Genomic DNA, 23,492 nt, shown 5'->3' with positions numbered 1-23,492 from the left:
AACTGATCATTCGGCCTAATTCATTTACGATCTGTGTGGTTGAAGAGATCATTGCCATCACAATATACAACTGTCTTACTTAACTTTAACTACTGGCACCTTAGGGATCTTAAATGTAGATTGAACTCGCATTGCTGGCTGCTCGTGACGGAATCTCATTTCCACAATGCTGGTATTAGTTTTTGCTGTCCATGGTGCTGAAAGCCTTTACGGATTTACTACACGGGAGAGCGCAAATAATTCTCAGGGGTGTTATTTGTTGTTTTAAAGTAAGATAATTGGATTTATATACAGCATAATTTGCCAGGCATTATGTGCTTGGAGATCGTGGAGCTGAACAGGCTTTATCTCCCCTCAAAACAAGCAATCACTTCAGTGTGTTCGAGACCAGTTATCATTCTAGAAAATTACATACTTTTATGGTTTAATTCGTTTGAAGCTGCGGTGTAGTGAACAATTGCCTCGCTTGGTGTCACTGTGTCAGTAAAAAGGAAGCTTCATGGGGGATTGTTCTCACTGCATTTTAGTTCCTCCTCTGCTCTCGCTTCAGTGTTGGCTGAATCGTTTCTGATCTCATTGCTGCTTCTGTAAATTGCGATTTCGTCTTGTTTTTCTGTCATTTTGGGAAAACAATCTGCATTCGTTTACATGGAAGGGTTGGAGTTTGAGCTGTCGACTCATTTAATTTTTTCGTGAGGGATTATTTACGATGTGGTCTGAAACGATGGAACAAAGACGCTGCGAGGCAAGGAAGCCGCGATCATGGTGGATCGGCTGCGTGGTTGCTGCCCTGTTGTGGAGTGTGACTACGGCACAGATACGATATTCAATCTCCGAGGAAGTTAACGACGGAACTGTGGTTGGGAATGTAGCAAAGGATCTGGGATTAGATAAAAGCAGTTTGAAGGAGAGGAAGTATCGCATTGTTTCTACTACCACGACGGATCCCCTTTTCCATATAAACCAGAAGGACGGAATCTTGTACGTGAGCCGTAAGATCGACAGGGAAGAGGTTTGTGCGCAAAGCACTACGTGCTTGATAAACCTGAAAACTGTGCTAGAAAATCCACTGGAGGTTCATTATGTTGCCGTGGAGGTGCTGGACATTAATGATCATTCGCCCGCGTTTCCAGACAGAGAGAAGCGGCTGGAAATTTCAGAATCCGTTCCGCCAGGAATGCGTTATCAGCTCAAATCAGCGCGAGATCCAGACAGTGGTCATTTTTCCGTGCAGCAGTACAAGCTTAGCCACAATGACCATTTCCGTTTGGAGGTCAAGGATAAGGGAGTTGATGGTAAAATACCGATATTAGTTTTACAAAAATCTTTCGATAGGGAAACAACAGTGAGTCACTCGTTAGTGTTAACGGCATTAGATGGAGGGAAACCTCCGAAATCTGGCGACATGAATATTGTAGTGAAAGTCTTGGATGTTAATGATAACGCACCGATTTTCTCACAAGACGTTTATTCCGTTACGCTGGGTGAAAATGCTCCACTGGGCACCTCAGTTGTTCAGGTAAATGCAACTGATATGGATGACGGCCAGAACGGAGATGTAGTTTACTCATTTGGCAACAGTGTTAGTAGCGCTTTGTTTACGCTCTTTGAAATAAACCCATCCACGGGGGAGATCACCGTGAAAGGTCTGATAGACTACGAGCAAAGGGACCTATATGAAATAGAAATCGAAGCATCGGATAAAGCTCCCGCCCCTTTAACTACAGAAAAAAGCGTCATCATCAAGATAGTTGATGTGAATGACAATGCACCTGAGATTGAGGTCACCTCATTTTCCAGCTCCATCCCTGAAGATTCCAGATCTGGAACCACTGTTGCTCTTATCAGTGTGAATGATTTGGACTCTGGACTGAATGGAAAAGTTATTTGTTCTTTAGGTGGGGATGGTCCCTTTGCTTTATCACCATCTTTACAAGATAAAATGTATTCATTAGTGACCAAATCCCCTCTGGATAGAGAGAAACAGTCACAGTATGACGTAACGATATTTGCTAAAGATGCCGGTCAGCCATCGTTATCTTCTGAAAAGACAATACGAATTGTTGTTGCAGATACGAATGACAACCGTCCAGAGTTTTCACTGAGCCCCTACACTTTCTATGTCACAGAGAACAACGAACCAGGAGCCTCTGTGTTTTCAGTCAAAGCATTTGATCAGGATGAGAATGAGAATGCAGTTATTTCATATCATATATTTAGAGACGGAGGTGAAAATAATAAACTGACATCATTTCTAAACATCAATTCAGAAAATGGAGATATACTGGCATTAAAAAGCTTTGACTTTGAAACACTGAAGAAATTCCAGTTCCACGTTGTTGCCACAGATTCTGGATCTCCTCCACTGACCAGTAACGTCACAGTGAACGTGTTCATTCTGGATCAGAACGACAACCCTCCAGTCATCCTGTATCCACTCAGCTCTAACGGTTCTGCTGAAGGTGTGGAGGAGATTCCCCGCAACGTGAACGCAGGACACTTGGTGACTAAAGTGAGAGCCTATGACGCTGATATAGGATATAACGGCTGGTTACTGTTTTCGCTGCAGGAAGTTAGTGACCACAGTCTGTTTGCTTTGGACCGCTACACAGGACAGATCAGAACCCTTCGCTCATTCACAGAGACAGACGAGGCTGAGCATAAACTGGTCATACTGGTGAAAGACAATGGGAACGTTTCTCTCTCAGCAACAGCTACTGTGACTGTCAAGCTTGTGGAGCCCAAAGAGGCTTTTGCAGCTTCAGATGTGAAAAGTTCAGTCAAAGATGATGAGGAGAATAATGTGACTTTTTATCTGATGATAACTTTGGGCGCAGTTTCTGTTCTCTTCCTCGTCAGTATCATCGTGTTGATTGCAATGCAGTGCTCCAAATCCACAGACTATGCTTCAAAGTATTTACAAGAGACAAACTATGATGGGACTCTGTGTCACAGCATCCAGTACAGATCTGGAGACAGACGGTACATGTTAGTGGGACCCAGGATGAGTATAGGTTCTACTATAGTGCCGGGGAGCAACGGGAACACTCTGGTGCTCCCTGACAGGAGGTGCGCATCTGGAGAGGTAAGAAATAATATTTTATTGGACAAGTGACATCTCTGTTGCTTTCTGTCTACTAATATCCTTGTTGTTTGATTGTTATTAATTTAGGTTTACCTGAGGTTGCTCCTTGTTTACTCACGAATGAATGTATGTGTGAGTGTTGATGTCAAACACTGACCGGTTGTGACTTCAAAGACGTACTGTATCATTAAGACGTTTTATGTCACTACAGGGTAATCAATATTAAACAAGATCCTGGCGCTTAGTGTGAAATCATAAATACTGTAATTGTAAAATATTACTGTAGTAAATTGTAGTCGCTGTCCTTGGTGCTGAACAGCGTTACGCTTTAGTGTTTAAATGAAATCAGTTCTTTCGGTGTTCTGTGTTAAATTCGATCCAATATCTATTAACATATAAGAATAAAACATTTCCAGGTAAGTTATCAACACGTTCATTCCAAGAAGCGTTTGTTTTTTCAGAAGGAGCAGCGTCTTCATCTTTTATTTTTATCATTAAATTAACTTTTTCTGAACCCTGGCTTGTTTCAGTGAAGTAAATAACACTTTTTGTCCGGCATTTGTCTTGGGAATTTTCTGCAATAACAAATAAGATCGCTTGGTGTCACTGTAACAGAAAAAGCAACGTTACTAACATCTTGTCGTCATCGCCTTTTGGTTACACCTCTTCACGGCATACTCACTTCAGCTCTGGCTGATGCCTTTCCGAGTTGGTTGCTGCCTTTCTGCCGTATTTGACTTGCTCTCTGGGAATATCTTATGAATTGGCTGAACGTTTACATACATGGAAGGGTTTGATTGTATCTTGACAACCCGGTACATGTTCTCGTGAAGGAGTATTGTTGTTTTGGTTTTGTAACAATGGAACAAAGAGGATGCGGGGGGCGACGGCCGGGAGGACTGTGGCTCCTCTGCATGGCTGCTGTGCTTTTTTGGAGCGTGGTCACGGCACAAATACGATATTCCATCTCTGAGGAAATGGCCGAAGGAACTGTCGTGGGGAATATCGTGAAAGATCTGGGATTAGATAAAAGCACGTTGAAGGAGAGGAAGTATCGGATTGTTTCTACTACACCGGATCCCCTTTTCTACGTAAATCAGAACGATGGTGTCCTGTATGTGAGCCGTAAGATAGACAGAGAGGAGGTGTGTGTCCAAAGCAGTACGTGTTTGGTGAACCTGAAGACCGTGTTGGAAAACCCACTGGAAGTCCATTATGTTGCTGTAGAGGTGCTTGATATAAACGACCATGCTCCCAGTTTCCCAGAGAGAGAGAAACGGTTAGAAATATCAGAGAATGTATTACCGGGAGCGCGGATTCAACTGAAAGCGGCCCGGGATCCAGATAGTGGTCATTTCTCTGTGCAGCAGTATAAACTTAGCCACAATGACCATTTCCGCTTGGAGGTAAAAGATAAAGGAGAAGACGGTAAAATTCCTATTTTAGTTGTCCAAAAATCATTAGACAGGGAAACAGCATCGAGTCACTCCTTAGTTTTGACGGCGCTGGATGGAGGGAAACCTCCGAAATCTGGTGACATGAATATTCGAGTTGCAGTCTTGGATAATAATGATAACGCGCCTGTGTTTTCTAATGATGTTTATTCAGTGACACTCCGTGAAAATGCTCCAGTCGGAACCACGGTCGTACAAGTGAATGCAACTGATTTGGATGACGGTCTGAACGGAGAAGTAGTTTACTCGTTCAGCAACAGTGTGAATCACAGGTTATTAGGGCTGTTTGATATAAACCCAACGACAGGTGAGATCATTGTCAAAGGCTTAATAGACTATGAGAAAAGAGACACATATGAATTGGAAATCCAAGCGTCAGATAAAGCTCTCGCACCATTGGCTACAGAGAAAGGCGTCATTATCAAGATAATCGACGTGAATGACAATGCACCTGAGATTGAGGTCACCTCCTTTTCCAGCTCCATCCCTGAAGATTCCAGACCTGGAACCACTGTTGCTCTCATCAGTGTGAATGATTTGGACTCTGGGCTGAATGGAAAAGTTATTTGCAGTGTAGGAGAGGATGTCCCGTTTTCTTTATCACCATCGCTACAAGATAAAATGTATTCATTAGTGACCAAAGCTGCTCTAGATAGAGAAAAGCAGCCTCAGTATGTGCTAACAATAGTAGCGAGAGACGCTGGACAACCATCACTTTCATCTGAAAAGAAAATAGACGTCGTCGTGTCGGATGTAAACGATAATAGTCCAGAATTTCTTCAGAGCACTTACACATATTATGTCACAGAGAATAATGCCCCAGGAGGGTCGGTGTTTTCCGTTAGCGCCTTAGATCGAGACGACGGGGATAATGCTCTTATTTCATATCACATTGTAAGAGATGTGACTGGAAATAAACTTAGTTCGTTTTTAAATATCAACTCTGAAAATGGAGCTATTTCGGCGCTGAAAGGTTTTGACTTTGAAACACTGAAAAAATTCCAGTTCCAAGTTGTTGCAACAGATTCCGGTTCTCCTCCACTGAGGAGCAACGTCACAGTGAACGTGTTCATTCTGGATCAGAACGACAACCCTCCAGTCATCCTGTATCCACTCAGCTCTAACGGTTCTGCTGAAGGTGTGGAGGAGATTCCCCGCAACGTGAACGCAGGACACTTGGTGACTAAAGTGAGAGCCTATGACGCTGATATAGGATATAACGGCTGGTTACTGTTTTCACTGCAGGAAGTTAGTGACCACAGTCTGTTTGCTTTGGACCGCTACACAGGACAGATCAGAACCCTTCGCTCATTCACAGAGACAGACGAGGCTGAGCATAAACTGGTCATACTGGTGAAAGACAATGGGAACGTTTCTCTCTCAGCAACAGCTACCGTGACTGTCAAGCTTGTGGAGCCCAAAGAGGCTTTTGCAGCTTCAGATGTGAAAAGTTCAGTCAAAGATGATGAGGAGAATAATGTGACTTTTTATCTGATGATAACTTTGGGTGCAGTTTCTGTTCTTTTCCTCGTCAGTATCATCGTGTTGATTGCAATGCAGTGCTCCAAATCCACAGACTATGCTTCAAAGTATTTACAAGAGACAAACTATGATGGGACTCTGTGTCACAGCATCCAGTACAGATCTGGAGACAGACGGTACATGTTAGTGGGACCCAGGATGAGTATAGGTTCGACTATAGTGCCGGGGAGCAACGCGAACACTCTGGTGCTCCCTGACAGGAGGACATCTACAGAGGTACGTTGTAGATTAAAAAAACATTGCAGTGACGTAATGCCATCAGTTTATTAATATCTTAATTTGGTGCATGTGTGTTTATTATGCTGTTCCGTGTGCCTGTTGGTTTGCATTATATGACACTGAAATATGCCCTTCGACTTTCCATCACTGCTAGGATAACATTTCCCACCTTCACAACTGCTGTCGAGTATATTGACACAATCACATATTATTTGTCTTGCCTCTCTTCCTGTATTGAAGATTGAAAAGCGTTTCTGTTTTCTGGTGTTGTGCATTTTACGCACACCAATAGTGACAAGAGCGTTAATATTTCATTGTTCTTGTTGGAGTGGTGAGTGTTTTAGTTTTAACTTCACCTTTTTCTTTATTCAAAATACCACGGGCTTTTCTTTGTCAGTCTGGACTTTGTGCAGCAGTGTTATTGGTATTGAAATGTCCTAATCTCTTCATTGAGCAATGTGTTTATTCTTGCTGTCTCTGGTGCCGATATGTATTGTTCCCATGTTCTGATATTCAGCATTGAGTCCTTACTTGGGATATTCTTCAAAACCAGCCTGTATAGATGTATTGATATGTTACAGCTGAACAGACGTCTTCCAACCGCAGCTATTGCATTTAGTTGATTTATATCAAACTATCGAAATGTACGAGTGGTTTTATGTAGGTCAGGGTTAGACATCTTCTTATTAAGCCTCATTTGATCATCTTTACTCTCAGTATGGTAGTGAGTCTATTATAATGTCTAATACATCGCCGTGTTACTTGATTTTCCTTGGATACACAATTGTGGCATTTAAAACAGTTGCATATCACCTGGCTGTTTTGGTGTCGAACATTTGGCACCTTGCAGTGAGAGATGTGATCGCATGGTGTCAGTGTGCTGGGATAATAACGGCTGCACACGAGCTCGTCATCACTGCGTTTTGGTTCCACCCTTGGTCAGCTGCCCCCGTTCCATTCCAGAAGCATCGTTCTTGCGCTTGCTGGTCTGCGCTTATCCCGTTGATGAATAGTTTTGTCATTTTCTAACATTTTCTGTGGATAGTACATTTGCAAACACGGATGTTTTGGATATTTTTGATCGGGCGCACTTATTGATTTCGTCTGGGATCTTTAATCATGGAACAAAGGAGGTGCGAGTCGCGAAGAACGAGACATCGGTTGATCTCCTGCACGTTTGCAGCGCTTTTGTGGAGTGTTGCTTCGGCGCAGATCAGATATTCTATCCTTGAGGAAGTTAACGAAGGAGCCGTGGTTGGGAATATAGCGAAAGATCTGGGATTGGATAAGAGCACGTTGAAAGACAGGAAGTATCGCATTGTTTACAGTGCAACAGACCCTCTTTTCCACGTAAATCAGAACGACGGCATTCTCTATGTGAGCCGTAAGGTTGATAGGGAAGAGGTTTGTGCGCAGAGCAGTACATGTTTAATCAATCTGAAAACTGTGCTTGAGAATCCACTCGAGGTTCATTATGTTGGAGTTGAGGTGCTGGATATCAATGACCATTCTCCCATTTTTCCAGAGAACGAGCAACGGTTAGAGATATCAGAATCAATGCTACCTGGAGCGCGCTTTCAGCTTAAAGCCTCGCGAGATCCAGACAGCGGTCATTTTTCTGTGCAACAGTATAAACTTAGTCACAATGATCACTTTCGTCTAGAAGTTAAAGATAAGGGTGAAGATGGTAAAATACCCTTATTAATTTTACAAAAATCGTTGGATAGGGAAGTTTCCAGAAGTCTGTCGTTAATGCTGACAGCTCTTGATGGAGGTAAACCTCCAAAGTCTGGAAACATGAATATTCGTGTTGATGTTTTGGATATTAATGATAACGCGCCGATTTTCTCCGAAGAGGTTTATTCTGTTGTGCTCCATGAAAATGCCCCTTTAGGCACAACCGTGCTACAGGTTAATGCAACTGATTTGGATGACGGCCTGAACGGAGAAGTAGTTTATTCATTTAGTAACAGCATGAATAAGAGGTTTTTAAAGATTTTCGACATTAACCCATCAAGTGGAGAAATAACTGTAAAAGGCCTAATAGATTACGAGCAAAAAGACAAATATGAGATTGAAATCCAAGCATCAGATAAAGGCCTCGCTCCCATGACAACAGAAAAAAGTGTCATTATTAAGATAGTTGATGTGAATGACAATGCACCTGAGATTGAGGTCACCTCATTTTCCAGCTCCATCCCTGAAGATTCCAGATCTGGAACCACTGTTGCTCTTATCAGTGTGAATGATTTGGACTCTGGGCTGAATGGAAAAGTTATTTGTTCTTTAGGTGAGGATGGTCCCTTTGCTTTATCGCCCTCTTTACAAGATAAGATGTATTCATTAGTGACCAAATCCCCTCTGGATAGAGAGAAACAGTCACAATATGACGTCACAATATTTGCTAAAGATGCCGGTCAGCCGTCGTTATCTTCTGAAAAGACAATAAGAATTGTTGTTGCAGATACGAATGATAACAGTCCAGAGTTTTCACTGAGCCCCTACACTTTCTACGTCACCGAGAATAACGAACCAGGAGCCTCTGTGTTTTCAGTCAAAGCTTTTGATCTGGATGAGATTGAGAATGCAGTTATTTCATATCATATATTTAGAGATGGAGGTGAAAATAACAAACTGGCTTCATTTCTAAACATCAATTCTGAAAATGGAGATATCCTGGCGTTGAAAAGTTTTGATTTTGAAACACTGAAGAAATTCCAGTTCCACGTTGTTGCCACAGATTCTGGATCTCTTCCACTGAGCAGCAACGTCACAGTGAACGTGTTCATTCTGGATCAGAACGACAACCCTCCAGTCATCCTGTATCCACTCAGCTCTAACGGTTCTGCTGAAGGTGTGGAGGAGATTCCCCGCAACGTGAACGCAGGACACTTGGTGACAAAAGTGAGAGCCTATGACGCTGATATAGGATATAACGGCTGGTTACTGTTTTCACTGCAGGAAGTTAGTGACCACAGTCTGTTTGCTTTGGACCGCTACACAGGACAGATCAGAACCCTTCGCTCATTCACAGAGACAGACGAGGCTGAGCATAAACTGGTCATACTGGTGAAAGACAATGGGAACGTTTCTCTCTCAGCAACAGCTACTGTGACTGTCAAGCTTGTGGAGCCCAAAGAGGCTTTTGCAGCCTCAGATGTGAAAAGTTCAGTCAAAGATGACGAGGAGAATAATGTGACTTTTTATCTGATGATAACTTTGGGCGCAGTTTCTGTTCTTTTCCTCGTCAGTATCATGGTGTTGATTGCAATGCAGTGCTCCAAATCCACAGACTATGCTGCAAAGTATTTACAAGAGACAAACTATGATGGGACTCTGTGTCACAGCATCCAGTACAGATCTGGAGACAGACGGTACATGTTAGTCGGACCCAGGATGAGTATAGGTTCTACTATAGTGCCGGGGAGCAACGCGAACACTCTGGTGCTCCCTGACAGGAGGACACCTGGGGAGGTAAGACATATTTATATAAAACCGTGGCAATACAGCTCATAATCGATAGTTTATTGTCTTTTATGTGTTCAACGCTGTTGAGGCCATCTCTTGTGATGTTGTATTTTTTTGCCCTTATTTTTTTTCTTCTCCCCGTTCACCCTATGACTGTGAATATTGGACAAACAGATTGTAAGTTTTCAATTGTGTCATTCCCGTATCATGTAATAACATCAGAAGTCAGAGAATGCTGCATCAGATTTATTCTGTCGTCTTAAGCGGAATCATTCAGGCTTAAAATGTGTAAATACAAACATCCCTTCATGGAAGTTGGATATATCAGAACATTGTGGGAGGAGGCTGCATGTAGTGGTCATCTCTGTCCATGGTCCTGAAAGAGTTGATTTCCTCCTTTGTGATCTCAAACTGATATATTCTCATTAAGTCTGGAACAATGTTTTCATTATCACTATTTAAGGAGAGTTTCACTCCAATTTTCAGAGGATGGATGACTTTGTTGCAATAAGAAAAGACATCGCATGGTGTCAGTGTAATGGAAGTGTGGCCTTTAATGGAGGTTGCCGTCATTGCGTTTTGGTTCCACCTCTTGAGAGCATTTCGCTTCAGTGTTAACGGGTCGTTTGTGAGCGTTGCAGCTGCCTTGATAAATGGCGTATTCGCCCTGATTTCTGCTATATTGGATAAAGGAATGGACATATGCTTCTGTGGACGTGTTGGATTGTATTTCCTCAAAATAGCTGCTGTTCTGCTTAAAAGTTGTTGATCGTTTTGTTCTAATCATGGAACAAAGAAGATGTGAAACACGCAGAGCGCCGCGATGGTGGGTTGGATTTCTGGTTGCTGCTCTGGTGTGGAGTGCGGCCACGGCACAGATACGATATTCTGTCTCCGAGGAAGTAAACGAAGGCACTGTCGTGGGAAATATAGCAAAGGATCTGGGATTAGATCGAGGTGCATTGAAGGAGAGGAAGTATCGGATTGTTTCTACTACACCGGATCCTCTTTTCCACGTAAATCCGAACGACGGCGTCCTGTATGTGAGCCGTAAGATAGACAGGGAAGAGGTGTGCGCCCAAAGCAGTACGTGTTTGATCAACCTGAAGACCGTGTTGGAAAACCCACTGGAGGTCCATTATGTTGCCGTGGAGGTGCTGGATATAAACGATCATTCTCCCAGCTTTACAGAGAAAGAGACACGATTAGAAATCACGGAGAATGTGTTACCCGGTGCGCGCTTTAAGCTGAACGCTTCAAAAGATGCAGACAGTGGCCATTTCTCGGTGCAGCAGTATAAACTAAGTCACAATGATCATTTCCGTTTGGAAGTGAAAGATAGGGGTGAAGATGGTAAAATACCGATATTGGTGATACATAAAAGCTTAGATAGGGAGTCTGTGGCGAGTCACTCATTAGTGCTGACTGCGCTGGATGGAGGGAAACCTCCCAAATCTGGTGACATGAATATACGTGTGGATGTGTTGGATATTAATGATAACGCGCCTATTTTCTCTGAAGAAGTTTATTCAGTGATGCTCAGTGAAAATGCTCAGGTAGGCACAACTGTCATACAGGTAAATGCAACTGATTTGGATGAAGGCTCAAACGGAGAAGTAGTTTACTCATTTAGCAACACTATGAACCAGAAGTTAAAAAATCTTTTTGATATCAGCCCAACTACTGGTGAGATATTGGTGAAAGGTCTTATAGATTATGAGCATAAAGACAAATATGTAATTGAAATTGAGGCCTCAGACAAAAGTATCGCCCCTTTAAAGACAGAAAAAAGTGTCATCATCAAGATAGTTGATGTGAATGATAATGCACCTGAGATTGAGGTCACCTCATTTTCCAGCTCCATCCCTGAAGATTCCAGATCTGGAACCACTGTTGCTCTTATCAGTGTGAATGATTTGGACTCTGGGCTGAATGGAAAAGTTATTTGTTCTTTAGGTGAGGATGGTCCCTTTGCTTTATCGCCCTCTTTACAAGATAAGATGTATTCATTAGTGACCAAATCCCCTCTGGATAGAGAGAAACAGTCACAGTATGATGTAACAATATTTGCTAAAGATGCCGGTCAGCCGTCGTTATCTTCTGAAAAGACAATAAGAATTATTGTATCAGATGCCAATGATAACAGTCCAGAGTTTTCACTGAGCCCCTACACTTTCTATGTCACAGAGAACAACGAACCAGGAGCCTCTGTGTTTTCAGTCAAAGCTTTTGATCAGGATGAGAATGAGAATGCAGTTATTTCATATCATATATTTAGAGATGGAGGTGAAAATAATAAACTGGCTTCATTTCTAAACATCAATTCTGAAAATGGAGCTATACTGGCGTTAAAAAGTTTTGACTTTGAAACACTGAAGAAATTCCAGTTCCACGTTGTTGCCTCAGATTCTGGATCTCCATCACTGAGCAGCAACGTCACAGTGAACGTGTTCATTCTGGATCAGAACGACAACCCTCCAGTCATCCTGTATCCACTCAGCTCTAACGGTTCTGCTGAAGGTGTGGAGGAGATTCCCCGCAACGTGAACGCAGGACACTTGGTGACTAAAGTGAGAGCCTATGACGCTGATATAGGATATAACGGCTGGTTACTGTTTTCACTGCAGGAAGTTAGTGACCACAGTCTGTTTGCTTTGGACCGGTACACAGGACGGATCAGAACCCTTCGCTCATTCACAGAGACAGACGAGGCTGAGCATAAACTGGTCATACTGGTGAAAGACAATGGGAACGTTTCTCTCTCAGCAACAGCTACCGTGACTGTCAAGCTTGTGGAGCCCAAAGAGGCTTTTGCAGCTTCAGATGTGAAGAGTTCAGTCAAAGATGATGAGGAGAATAATGTGACTTTTTATCTGATGATAACTTTGGGCGCGGTTTCTGTCCTTTTCCTCGTCAGTATCATCGTGTTGATTGCAATGCAGTGCTCCAAATCCACAGACTATGCTTCAAAGTATTTACAAGAGACAAACTATGATGGGACTCTGTGTCACAGCATCCAGTACAGATCTGGAGACAGACGGTACATGTTAGTGGGACCCAGGATGAGTATAGGTTCTACTATTGTGCCGGGGAGCAACGGGAACACTCTGGTGCTCCCTGACAGGAGGACACCCGGGGAGGTAAGACATATTCCATTACAATCGTGGTGTTACAGTTCATTTCTGTGTCATTCGGACATTCGCCTTATGTTTTTCTAACTGGGGTCTTATCACAGTTTGGCATCTGATTCAGTTTGTTATATGAGCGTTTGCATTACTCTTAATGATTAATGGAGTGTTTATATTATGACTTTAACCATCTGAATTCAATTTCTGATTGAATAATGGCATTGTTTGATCATCGTTACCTTCTAGTCTGTAATGTGTGCAACACTGTGGAGGACATCTCTTGATGCTGTGTTATTTGTTTGTTTTTGGTCCTTTTTACCTTTTGACTGGAAAAGGTTGACATACCGAGATTTTAGCTATTAATTTTATTATTCTTGCAGTTTGTGATAACATCAGAAATTTCAGAATGCTGCAAGCGTTCAAGTTAACTTTATCTTGAGCAAATTCATTCAGGCTTTCCATGAATAGAGGGAAAATGCAAACATGGCTTCATGGAAGTTAAATAATACAGAAAAGGGCAGCTTGAGGAGACTGCGGATCGTCGTTATCGCTGTCCATGGTGCTGAAAGTGTTCGTTCTCATTTCCTCGTTTGTGATCACAAACTGATACATTCTTAAGTCAGGTGCATTGTTTTCCTTGTCGATATTTAAGCAGACATTCCCTTTAGTTTTCAGAGGATGTTTGGCTTCATTGCAATAAGAAAAGACATCGCATGGTGTCAGTGTAATGGAAGTGTTGCCTTTCCTGGAGGTTGCCGTCATTGCGTTTTGGTTCCACCTCTTGAAAGCATTTTCGCTTCAGTGTTGACTGATCGTTCGTGAGCGTTGCGGCTGCCTTGATAAATGGCGTATTCGCCCTGATTTCTGCGATTTTGGATAAAGGAATGGACATATGCTTATGGACGTGTTGGATTTTATTCCTTTAAGATAGCTGCCGTTCTCCTAAAGGATTGTTAATCTTTTGGTTTTAATCATGGAACAAAGAAGATGCGAAACACGCAGAGCGCCGCGATGGTGGGTTGGATTTCTGGTTACTGCGCTGGTGTGGAGTGCGGCCACGGCACAGATACGATATTCTGTCTCCGAGGAAGTAAACGAAGGAACCGTCGTGGGAAATATAGCAAAGGATCTGGGATTAGATCGAGGTGCATTGAAGGAGAGGAAGTATCGGATTGTTTCTACTACACCGGATCCCCTTTTCCACGTAAATCAGAACGACGGCGTCCTGTATGTGAGCCGTAAAATAGACAGAGAAGAAGTGTGCGCCCAAAGCAGTACGTGTTTGATCAACCTGAAGACCGTGTTGGAAAACCCACTGGAGGTCCATTATGTTGCTGTAGAGGTGCTGGATATAAACGATCATGCTCCCAGTTTCACCGAGAAGGAGACACGGTTAGAAATCGCAGAGTCTGTGTTACCCGGTGCCCGCTTTAAGCTGAACGCTTCAAAAGATTCAGACAGTGGCCATTTCTCGGTGCAGCAGTATAAACTAAGTCACAATGACTACTTTCGTTTGGAAGTGAAAGATAGGGGTGAAGATGGTAAAATACCGATATTGGTGATCCATAAAAGCTTAGACAGGGAATCTGTGGCGAGTCACTCATTAGTGCTGACTGCGCTGGATGGAGGGAAACCTCCCAAATCTGGTGACATGAATATACGTGTGGATGTTTTGGATATTAATGATAATGCGCCTATTTTCTCTACAGAAGTTTATTCAGTGATGCTCAGTGAAAATGCTGAGGTGGGCACAACTGTCATACAGGTGAATGCAACTGATTTGGATGAAGGCTCAAACGGAGAAGTAGTTTATTCCTTTAGCAACACTATGAATCAAAGGTTGTCAAAACTTTTTGGAATCAACCCATCAACAGGGGAGATAACTGTGAAAGAACAAATAGATTATGAGCAAAGGGATAAATATGTAATTGAAATTGAAGCATCAGATAAAGCTCCCGTTCCTCTAACTACAGAAAAAAGCGTCATCATCAAGATAGTAGATGTGAATGACAATGCACCTGAGATTGAAGTCACCTCATTTTCCAGCTCCATCCCTGAAGATTCCAGACCTGGAACCACTGTTGCTCTCATCAGTGTGAATGATTTGGACTCTGGACTGAATGGAAAAGTTATTTGTTCTTTAGGTGGAGATGGGCCATTTGCTTTATCGCCCTCTTTACAAGATAAAATGTATTCATTAGTGACCAAATCCCCTCTGGATAGAGAGAAACAGTCACAGTATGATGTAACGATATTTGCTAAAGACGCTGGTCAGCCTTCACTGTCGTCAGAAAAGACAATCAGTGTTCTGTTGTCAGATGCAAATGATAACAGTCCAGAGTTTTCACTGAGCCCCTACACTTTCTATGTAACCGAGAATAATGAACCAGGGGCCTCTGTGTTTTCAGTCAAAGCTTTTGATCAGGATGAGAATGAGAATGCAGCTATTTCATATCATATATTTAGAAATGGAGGTGAAAATAACAAACTGGCCTCATTTCTTAACATCAATTCAGAAAATGGAGATATCCTGGCGTTGAAAAGTTTTGACTTTGAAACACTGAAAAAATTCCAGTTCCACGTCGTTGCCACAGATTCTGGATCTCCTCCGCTGACCAGCAATGTCACTGTGAACGTGTTCATTCTGGATCAGAACGACAACCCTCCAGTCATCCTGTATCCCCTCAGCTCTAACGGTTCTGCTGAAGGTGTGGAGGAGATTCCCCGCAACGTGAACGCAGGACACTTGGTGACTAAAGTGAGAGCCTATGACGCTGATATAGGATATAACGGCTGGTTACTGTTTTCACTGCAGGAAGTTAGTGACCACAGTCTGTTTGCTTTGGACCGCTACACAGGACAGATCAGAACCCTTCGCTCATTCACAGAGACAGACGAGGCTGAGCATAAACTGGTCATACTGGTGAAAGACAATGGGAACGTTTCTCTCTCAGCAACAGCTACTGTGACTGTCAAGCTTGTGGAGCCCAAAGAGGCTTTTGCAGCTTCAGATGTGAAAAGTTCAGTCAAAGATGATGAGGAGAATAATGTGACTTTTTATCTGATGATAACTTTGGGCGCAGTTTCTGTTCTTTTCCTCGTCAGTATCATCGTGTTGATTGCAATGCAGTGCTCCAAATCCACAGACTATGCTTCAAAGTACTTACAAGAGACAAACTATGATGGGACTCTGTGTCACAGCATCCAGTACAGATCTGGAGACAGACGGTACATGTTAGTGGGACCCAGGATGAGTATAGGTTCTACTATAGTGCCGGGGAGCAACGCAAACACTCTGGTGCTCCCTGACAGGAGGACACCTGGGGAGGTAAGACATATTCAAATACAATCGTAATGTTAGTTTATTTCTGTGTTTACTGGACATATGCCTTTTGTTTAGTTGACTGGGGTTTTATTCATGTTTTGGCATCTGATTCAGTTTGATGTACGCTTAGTTTGCATTACTCTGAATGAGTAATAGAGTGTTCATACATTGACTTAAACCATCTGAATTCAATTTTGTGTCTGAATGAATATTGGCATTGTTTGATGATTTAAAGTTTCTTGTCGGTAATGTGTGCGACACTGTGTAGGACATCTCTTGATGCTGTGTTATTTGTTTTTATTCTTTTTTGGTATGTTTTACCTTATGACTGACTATCCGACAAACTTAGATTTTAGCTTTTAACTTTTGTCATTTGTGCATTCAGTGATAACATCAGAAGTCACAGAATGCTGCATCAGTCCGAGTTGATTCCATCTTAAGCAAACTCATTCAGGCTTTTTATGAATTGGGGGAAATGCGAACATGGCTGAATGTAAAGTGGATAATTCAGAAAGAGGCAGTTTGAGGAGGCTGCAGATTGTAGAAATCTCTGTCCATGGTCCAGGAAGTTTTCATTTTCATTTACTTTTTTGTAATCACAAACTGATACATTTTCATTATGTGAGGTGCAGTGTTTTCCTTGACCATATTTAAGGACATTTTCCGTTCAGTTTTCAGAGGATGTTTTACTTCATTGCAATAAGAAAAGACATCGCATGGTGTCAGTGTAATGGAAGTGTTGACTTTACTGGAGGTTGCCGTCATTGCGTTTTGGTTCCACCTCTTGAGAGCATTTTCGCTTCAATATTAACGGATCGTTTGTGAGCGTTGCGGCTGCCTTCGTAAATGGCGTATTCGCCCTGATTTCTTCTATATTGGATAAAGGAATGGACATATGCTTATGTGGACTTGTTGGATTTTATTCCTTTAAAATAGCTGCTGTTCTCCTAAAGGATTGTTGATCTTTTGGTTTAAATCATGGAACAAAGAAGATGCGAAACACGCACAGCGCCGCGATGGTGGGTTGGATTTCTGGTTGCTGCTCTGGTGTGGAGTGCGGCCACGGCACAGATACGATATTCTGTCTCCGAGGAAGTAAACGAAGGAACCGTCGTGGGAAATATAGCAAAGGATCTGGGATTAGATCGAGGTGCACTGAACGAGAGGAAGTACCGGATTGTTTCTACTACACCGGATCCCCTTTTCCATGTAAATCAGAACGACGGCGTCCTGTATGTGAGCCGTAAAATAGACAGGGAAGAGGTGTGCGCCCAAAGCAGTACGTGTTTGATCAACCTAAAGACCGTGTTGGAAAACCCACTGGAGGTCCATTATGTTGCCGTGGAGGTGCTGGATATAAACGATCATTCTCCCAGTTTCACCGAGGAGGAGACGAGGCTTGAAATATCAGAGAATGTGTTACCCGGAACCCGTTTTCAACTCACACCCGCAAGAGATGCAGACAGTGGCCATTTCTCGGTGCAGCAGTATAAACTTAGTCACAATAATCATTTCCGTCTAGAAGTGAAAGATAGGGGTGAAGATGGTAAAATACCGATATTGGTGATACATAAAAGCTTAGACAGGGAATCTGTGGCGAGTCACTCATTACTGCTGACTGCGCTGGATGGAGGGAAACCTCCCAAATCTGGTGACATGAATATACGTGTGGATGTGTTGGATATTAATGATAATGCGCCTATTTTCTCTGAAGAAGTTTATTCGGTGATGCTCAGTGAAAATGCTCAGGTAGGCACAACTGTCATACAGGTAAATGCAACTGATTTGGATGAAGGCTCAAACGGAGAAGTAGTTTACTCATTTAGCAAAAGTATGAATCAAAGGTTTGCAAATCTTTTTGATATCAACCCATCAACAGGCGAGATAATTGTGAAAGGTCAAATAGATTATGAGCTAAAAGATAAATATGAATTTGAAATCCAGGCCTCAGACAAAAGTATTGCCCCTCTTACTACAGAAAAAAGTGTCATTATCAGGATAGTAGATGTGAATGACAATGCACCTGAGATTGAGGTCACCTCTTTTTCCAGCTCCATCCCTGAAGATTCCAGATCTGGAACCACTGTTGCTCTTATCAGTGTGAATGATTTGGACTCTGGGCTGAATGGAAAAGTTATTTGTTCTTTAGGTGGGGATGGTCCCTTTGCTTTATCGCCATCTTTACAAGATAAAATGTATTCATTAGTGACCAAATCCCCTCTGGATAGAGAGAAGCAGTCACAGTATGATGTAACAATATTTGCTACAGATGCCGGTCAGCCCTCGTTATCTTCTGAAAAGACAATAAGAATTGTCGTAGCAGATGCAAATGATAATAGTCCAGAGTTTTCACTGAGCCCCTACACTTTCTATGTCACTGAGAATAACGAACCAGGAGCCTCTGTGTTTTCGGTTAAAGCCTTTGATCAGGATGAGAATGAAAATGCAGTTATTTCATATCATATATTTAGAGACGGAGGTGAAAATAATAAACTGGCTTCATTTCTAAATATCAATTCAGAAAACGGAGCTATACTGGCGTTAAAAAGCTTTGACTTTGAAGCGCTGAAAAAATTCCAGTTCCACGTTGTTGCCACAGATTCTGGATCTCCTCCACTGAGCAGCAACGTCACAGTGAACGTTTTCATTCTGGATCAGAACGACAACCCTCCAGTCATCCTGTATCCACTCAGCTCTAACGGTTCTGCTGAAGGTGTGGAGGAGATTCCCCGCAACGTGAACGCAGGACACTTGGTGACTAAAGTGAGAGCCTATGACGCTGATATAGGATATAACGGCTGGTTACTGTTTTCACTGCAGGAAGTTAGTGACCACAGTCTGTTTGCTTTGGACCGCTACACAGGACAGATCAGAACCCTTCGCTCATTCACAGAGACAGACGAGGCTGAGCATAAACTGGTCATACTGGTGAAAGACAATGGGAACGTTTCTCTCTCAGCAACAGCTACTGTGACTGTCAAGCTTGTGGAGCCCAAAGAGGCTTTTGCAGCTTCAGATGTGAAAAGTTCAGTCAAAGATAATGAGGAGAATAATGTGACTTTTTATCTGATGATAACTTTGGGCGCAGTGTCTGTTCTCTTCCTCGTCAGTATCATCGTGTTGATTGCAATGCAGTGCTCCAAATCCACGGACTATGCTTCAAAGTACTTACAAGAGACAAACTATGATGGGACTCTGTGTCACAGCATCCAGTACCGATCTGGAGACAGACGGTACATGTTAGTGGGACCCAGGATGAGTATAGGTTCTACTATAGTGCCGGGGAGCAACGCGAACACTCTGGTGCTCCCTGACAGGAGGACACCTGGGGAGGTAAGACATATTCAAATACAATCGTGGTGTAACAGTTCATTTCTGTGTTTAATGGTCATATGCTTCATTTTTTTTTGACTGGCGACTTATCACTGTTTGGCATCTGAATCAGTATGATATATGTCTTAGTGTGCATTTTTCTGAATGAGTAATGGAGTGTTTATACTGACTGACCTTAACCATCTGAGTTCAATTTTGTGTCTGAATGAATATTGGCATTGTTTGTTAATTTATAGTTTCTTGTCGGTAATGTGTGCAACACTGTGTAGGACATCTCTTGATGCTGTGATATTATTTTGTATTCTTTTTTGGTATGTTTTACCTTATGACTGTGAATATTGGACAAACTGAGATTTTAGCTTTTAACTTTTGTCATTGTGCATTCTGTGATAACATCAGAAGTCACAGAATGCTGCATCAGTCTGAGTTGATTCCATCTTGAGTAAACTCCTTCAGGCTTTTTATGAAATTGGGAAAATGCAGACATTGCTTCTTGGAAGTTGGATAATTCAGAAAAAGGCAGCTTGAGGAGACTGCAGACTGTGGTAATCTCTGTCCATGGTCCACAAAGTGTTCTTTCTCATTTCCTCATTTGTAATCACAAACTGATCCATTTTCATTATATGAGGTGCAGTGTTTTCCTTTTCGATATTTAAGGAGATTTTCCGTCCAGTTTTCAGAGGATGTTTGACTTCATTGCAATAAGAAAAGACATCGCATGGTGTCAGTGTAATGGAAGTGTTGCCTTTACTGGAGGTTGCGGTCATTGCGTTTTGGTTCCACCTCTTGAGAGCGTTTTCGCTTCAGTATTAACGGATCGTTTGTGAGCGTTGCGGCTGCCTTCATAAATGGCGTATTCGCCCTGATTTCTTCTATATTGGATAAAGGAATGGACATCTGCTTCTGTGGACTTGTTGGATTGTATTTTTTCAAAATAGCTGCAGTTCTACTAAAGGATTGTTGATTATTTGTTTTAACCATGGAACAAAGAAGATGCGAAACACGCAGAGCGCCGCGAGGGTGTGTTGGATTTCTGTTTGCTGCTCTGGTGTGGAGTGCGGCCACGGCACAGATACGATATTCTGTCTCCGAGGAAGTAAACGAAGGAACTGTCGTAGGAAATATAGCAAAGGATCTGGGATTAGATCGAGGTGCATTGAAGGAGAGGAAGTATCGGATTGTTTCTACTACACCGGATCCCCTTTTCCATGTAAATCCGAACGACGGCGTCCTGTATGTGAGCCGTAAGATAGACAGAGAAGAAGTGTGCGCCCAAAGCAGTACGTGTTTGATCAACCTGAAGACCGTGTTGGAAAACCCACTGGAGGTTCATTATGTTGCTGTAGAGGTGCTGGATATAAACGATCATTCTCCCAGTTTCACCGAGAAGGAGTCACGGTTAGAAATCGCAGAGTCTGTGTTACCCGGTGCGCGTTTTAAGCTAAAAGCCTCAAAGGATCCAGACAGTGGCCATTTCTCGGTGCAGCAGTATAAACTAAGTCACAATGACCACTTTCGTTTGGAAGTGAAAGATAGGGGTGAAGATGGTAAAATACCGATATTGGTGATACATAAAAGCTTAGACAGGGAATCTGTGGCGAGTCACTCATTAGTGCTGACTGCGCTGGATGGAGGGAAACCTCCCAAATCTGGTGACATGAATATACTTGTAGATGTTTTGGATATTAATGATAATGCGCCTATTTTTAATGAAGAGGTTTATTCGGTGATGCTCAGTGAAAATGCTGAGGTGGGCACAACTGTCATACAGGTGAATGCAACTGATTTGGATGACGGCTCAAACGCTGAAGTAGTTTACTCCCTTAGCAAAAGTATGAATAAAAGGTTGTCAAATCTATTTGGAATCAACCCATCAACAGGCGAGATAACTGTGAAAGATCTGATAGACTATGAGCAAAAAGATAAATATGTCATCGAAATTGAAGCATCAGATAAAGGTACCGTCCCGTTAACTACAGAAAAAAGCGTCATTATCAGGATAGTAGATGTGAATGATAATGCACCTGAGATTGAGGTCACCTCATTTTCCAGCTCCATCCCTGAAGATTCCAGACCTGGAACCACTGTTGCTCTCATCAGTGTGAATGATTTGGACTCTGGGCTGAATGGAAAAGTTATTTGTTCTTTAGGTGGAGATGGTCCATTTGCTTTATCACCATCTTTACAAGATAAAATGTATTCATTAGTGACCAAATCCCCTCTGGATAGAGAGAAACAGTCACAATATGATGTAACAATATTTGCTAAAGATGCTGGTCAGCCATCACTGTCTTCCGAAAAGACAATAAGAATTGGTGTAGCAGATGCGAATGATAACAGTCCAGAGTTTTCACTGAGCCCCTACACTTTCTATGTCACTGAGAATAACAAACCAGGAGCCTCTGTGTTTTCAGTCAAAGCTTTTGATCAGGATGAGAATGAGAATGCAGTTATTTCATATCATATATTTAGAGATGGAGGTGAAACTAACAAACTGGCTTCATTTCTAAATATCAATTCAGAAAATGGAGATATACTGGCGTTAAAACGCTTTGACTTTGAAACACTGAAGAAATTCCACTTCCACGTTGTTGCCACAGATTCTGGATCTCCACCACTGACCAGCAACGTCACTGTGAACGTGTTCATTCTGGATCAGAACGACAACCCTCCAGTCATCCTGTATCCCCTCAGCTCTAACGGTTCTGCTGAAGGTGTGGAGGAGATTCCCCGCAACGTGAACGCAGGACACTTGGTGACTAAAGTGAGAGCCTATGACGCTGATATAGGATATAACGGCTGGTTACTGTTTTCACTGCAGGAAGTTAGTGACCACAGTCTGTTTGCTTTGGACCGCTACACAGGACAGATCAGAACCCTTCGCTCATTCACAGAGACAGACGAGGCTGAGCATAAACTGGTCATACTGGTGAAAGACAATGGGAACGTTTCTCTCTCAGCAACAGCTACTGTGACTGTCAAGCTTGTGGAGCCCAAAGAGGCTTTTGCAGCCTCAGATGTGAAAAGTTCAGTCAAAGATGATGAGGAGAATAATGTGACTTTTTATCTGATGATAACTTTGGGCGCAGTTTCTGTTCTTTTCCTCGTCAGTATCATCGTGTTGATTGCAATGCAGTGCTCCAAATCCACAGACTATGCTTCAAAGTATTTACAAGAGACAAACTATGATGGGACTCTGTGTCACAGCATCCAGTACAGATCTGGAGACAGACGGTACATGTTAGTGGGACCCAGGATGAGTATAGGTTCTACTATAGTGCCGGGGAGCAACGCAAACACACTGGTGCTCCCTGACAGGAGGACACCTGGGGAGGTAAGACATATTCAAATACAATCGTAATGTTAGTTTATTTCTGTGTTTACTGGACATATGCCTTTTGTTTAGTTGACTGGGGTTTTGTTCATGTTTTGGCATCTGATTCAGTTTGATGTACGCTTAGTTTGCATTACTCTGAATGAGTAATGTAGTGTTCATACATTGACTTAAACCATCTGAATTCAATTTTGTGTCTGAATGAATATTGGCATTGTTTGATGATTTAAAGTTTCTTGTCGGTAATGTGTGCGACACTGTGTAGGACATCTCTTGATGCTGTGTTATTTGTTTTTATTCTTTTTTGGTATGTTTTACCTTATGACTGAATATCCGACAAACTGAGATTTTAGCTTTTAACTTTTGTCATTTGTGCATTCTGTGATAACATCAGAAGTCACATAATGCTGCATCAGTCCGAGTTGATTCCATCTTAAGCAAACTCATTCAGGCTTTTTATGAATTGGGGGAAATGCGAACATGGCTGAATGTAAAGTGGATAATTCAGAAAGAGGCAGTTTGAGGAGGCTGCAGATTGTAGAAATCTCTGTCCATGGTCCAGGAAGTTTTCATTTTCATTTACTTTTTTGTAATCACAAACTGA

The 23,492-nt window shown here is 42.4% G+C and overlaps 1 protein-coding gene across 1 annotated transcript; it reads left to right on the top strand.

Annotated features, from left to right (window-relative positions):
- The first annotated feature begins 724 nt into the window (after positions 1 to 724).
- On the top strand, positions 725 to 23,165 carry LOC143011861 (protocadherin Fat 4-like). Its single transcript, XM_076164863.1, has 11 exons — positions 725 to 3,085; positions 5,545 to 5,727; positions 6,100 to 6,297; positions 7,417 to 9,774; positions 10,647 to 11,121; positions 12,175 to 12,376; positions 12,686 to 12,808; positions 13,845 to 16,224; positions 17,197 to 19,554; positions 20,528 to 22,888; positions 23,154 to 23,165. The coding sequence occupies exons 1-11, from the start codon at positions 725 to 727 to the stop codon at positions 23,163 to 23,165; spliced, it is 13,011 nt and encodes a 4,336-aa protein (XP_076020978.1).
- The last annotated feature ends 327 nt before the right edge of the window (positions 23,166 to 23,492 follow it).

This window comes from Genypterus blacodes, unplaced genomic scaffold (genome assembly GCF_046128005.1).
Source record: "Genypterus blacodes isolate CSIRO-AG114 ecotype Tasmania unplaced genomic scaffold, CSIRO-AGI_Gbla_v1 ptg000139l_1, whole genome shotgun sequence".
Classification (NCBI taxonomy): Eukaryota; Metazoa; Chordata; class Actinopteri; order Ophidiiformes; family Ophidiidae; genus Genypterus; species Genypterus blacodes.
The sequence above is the reverse complement of the archived record's forward strand: the minus strand, read 5'-3'. Positions and strand labels throughout refer to the sequence as shown.

Coding starts and splice junctions, on each gene's coding strand:
- LOC143011861 (XM_076164863.1), top strand. CDS start 725: ATGGAACAAAGACGCTGCGAGGCAAGGAAGCCGCGATCATGGTGGATC. Junction 3,086..5,544: donor GGAGGTGCGCATCTGGAGAG/GTAAGAAATAAT, acceptor AAAAAATTCCAG/TTCCAAGTTGTTGCAACAGA. Junction 19,555..20,527: donor ACAGGAGGACACCTGGGGAG/GTAAGACATATT, acceptor TGATTATTTGTT/TTAACCATGGAACAAAGAAG.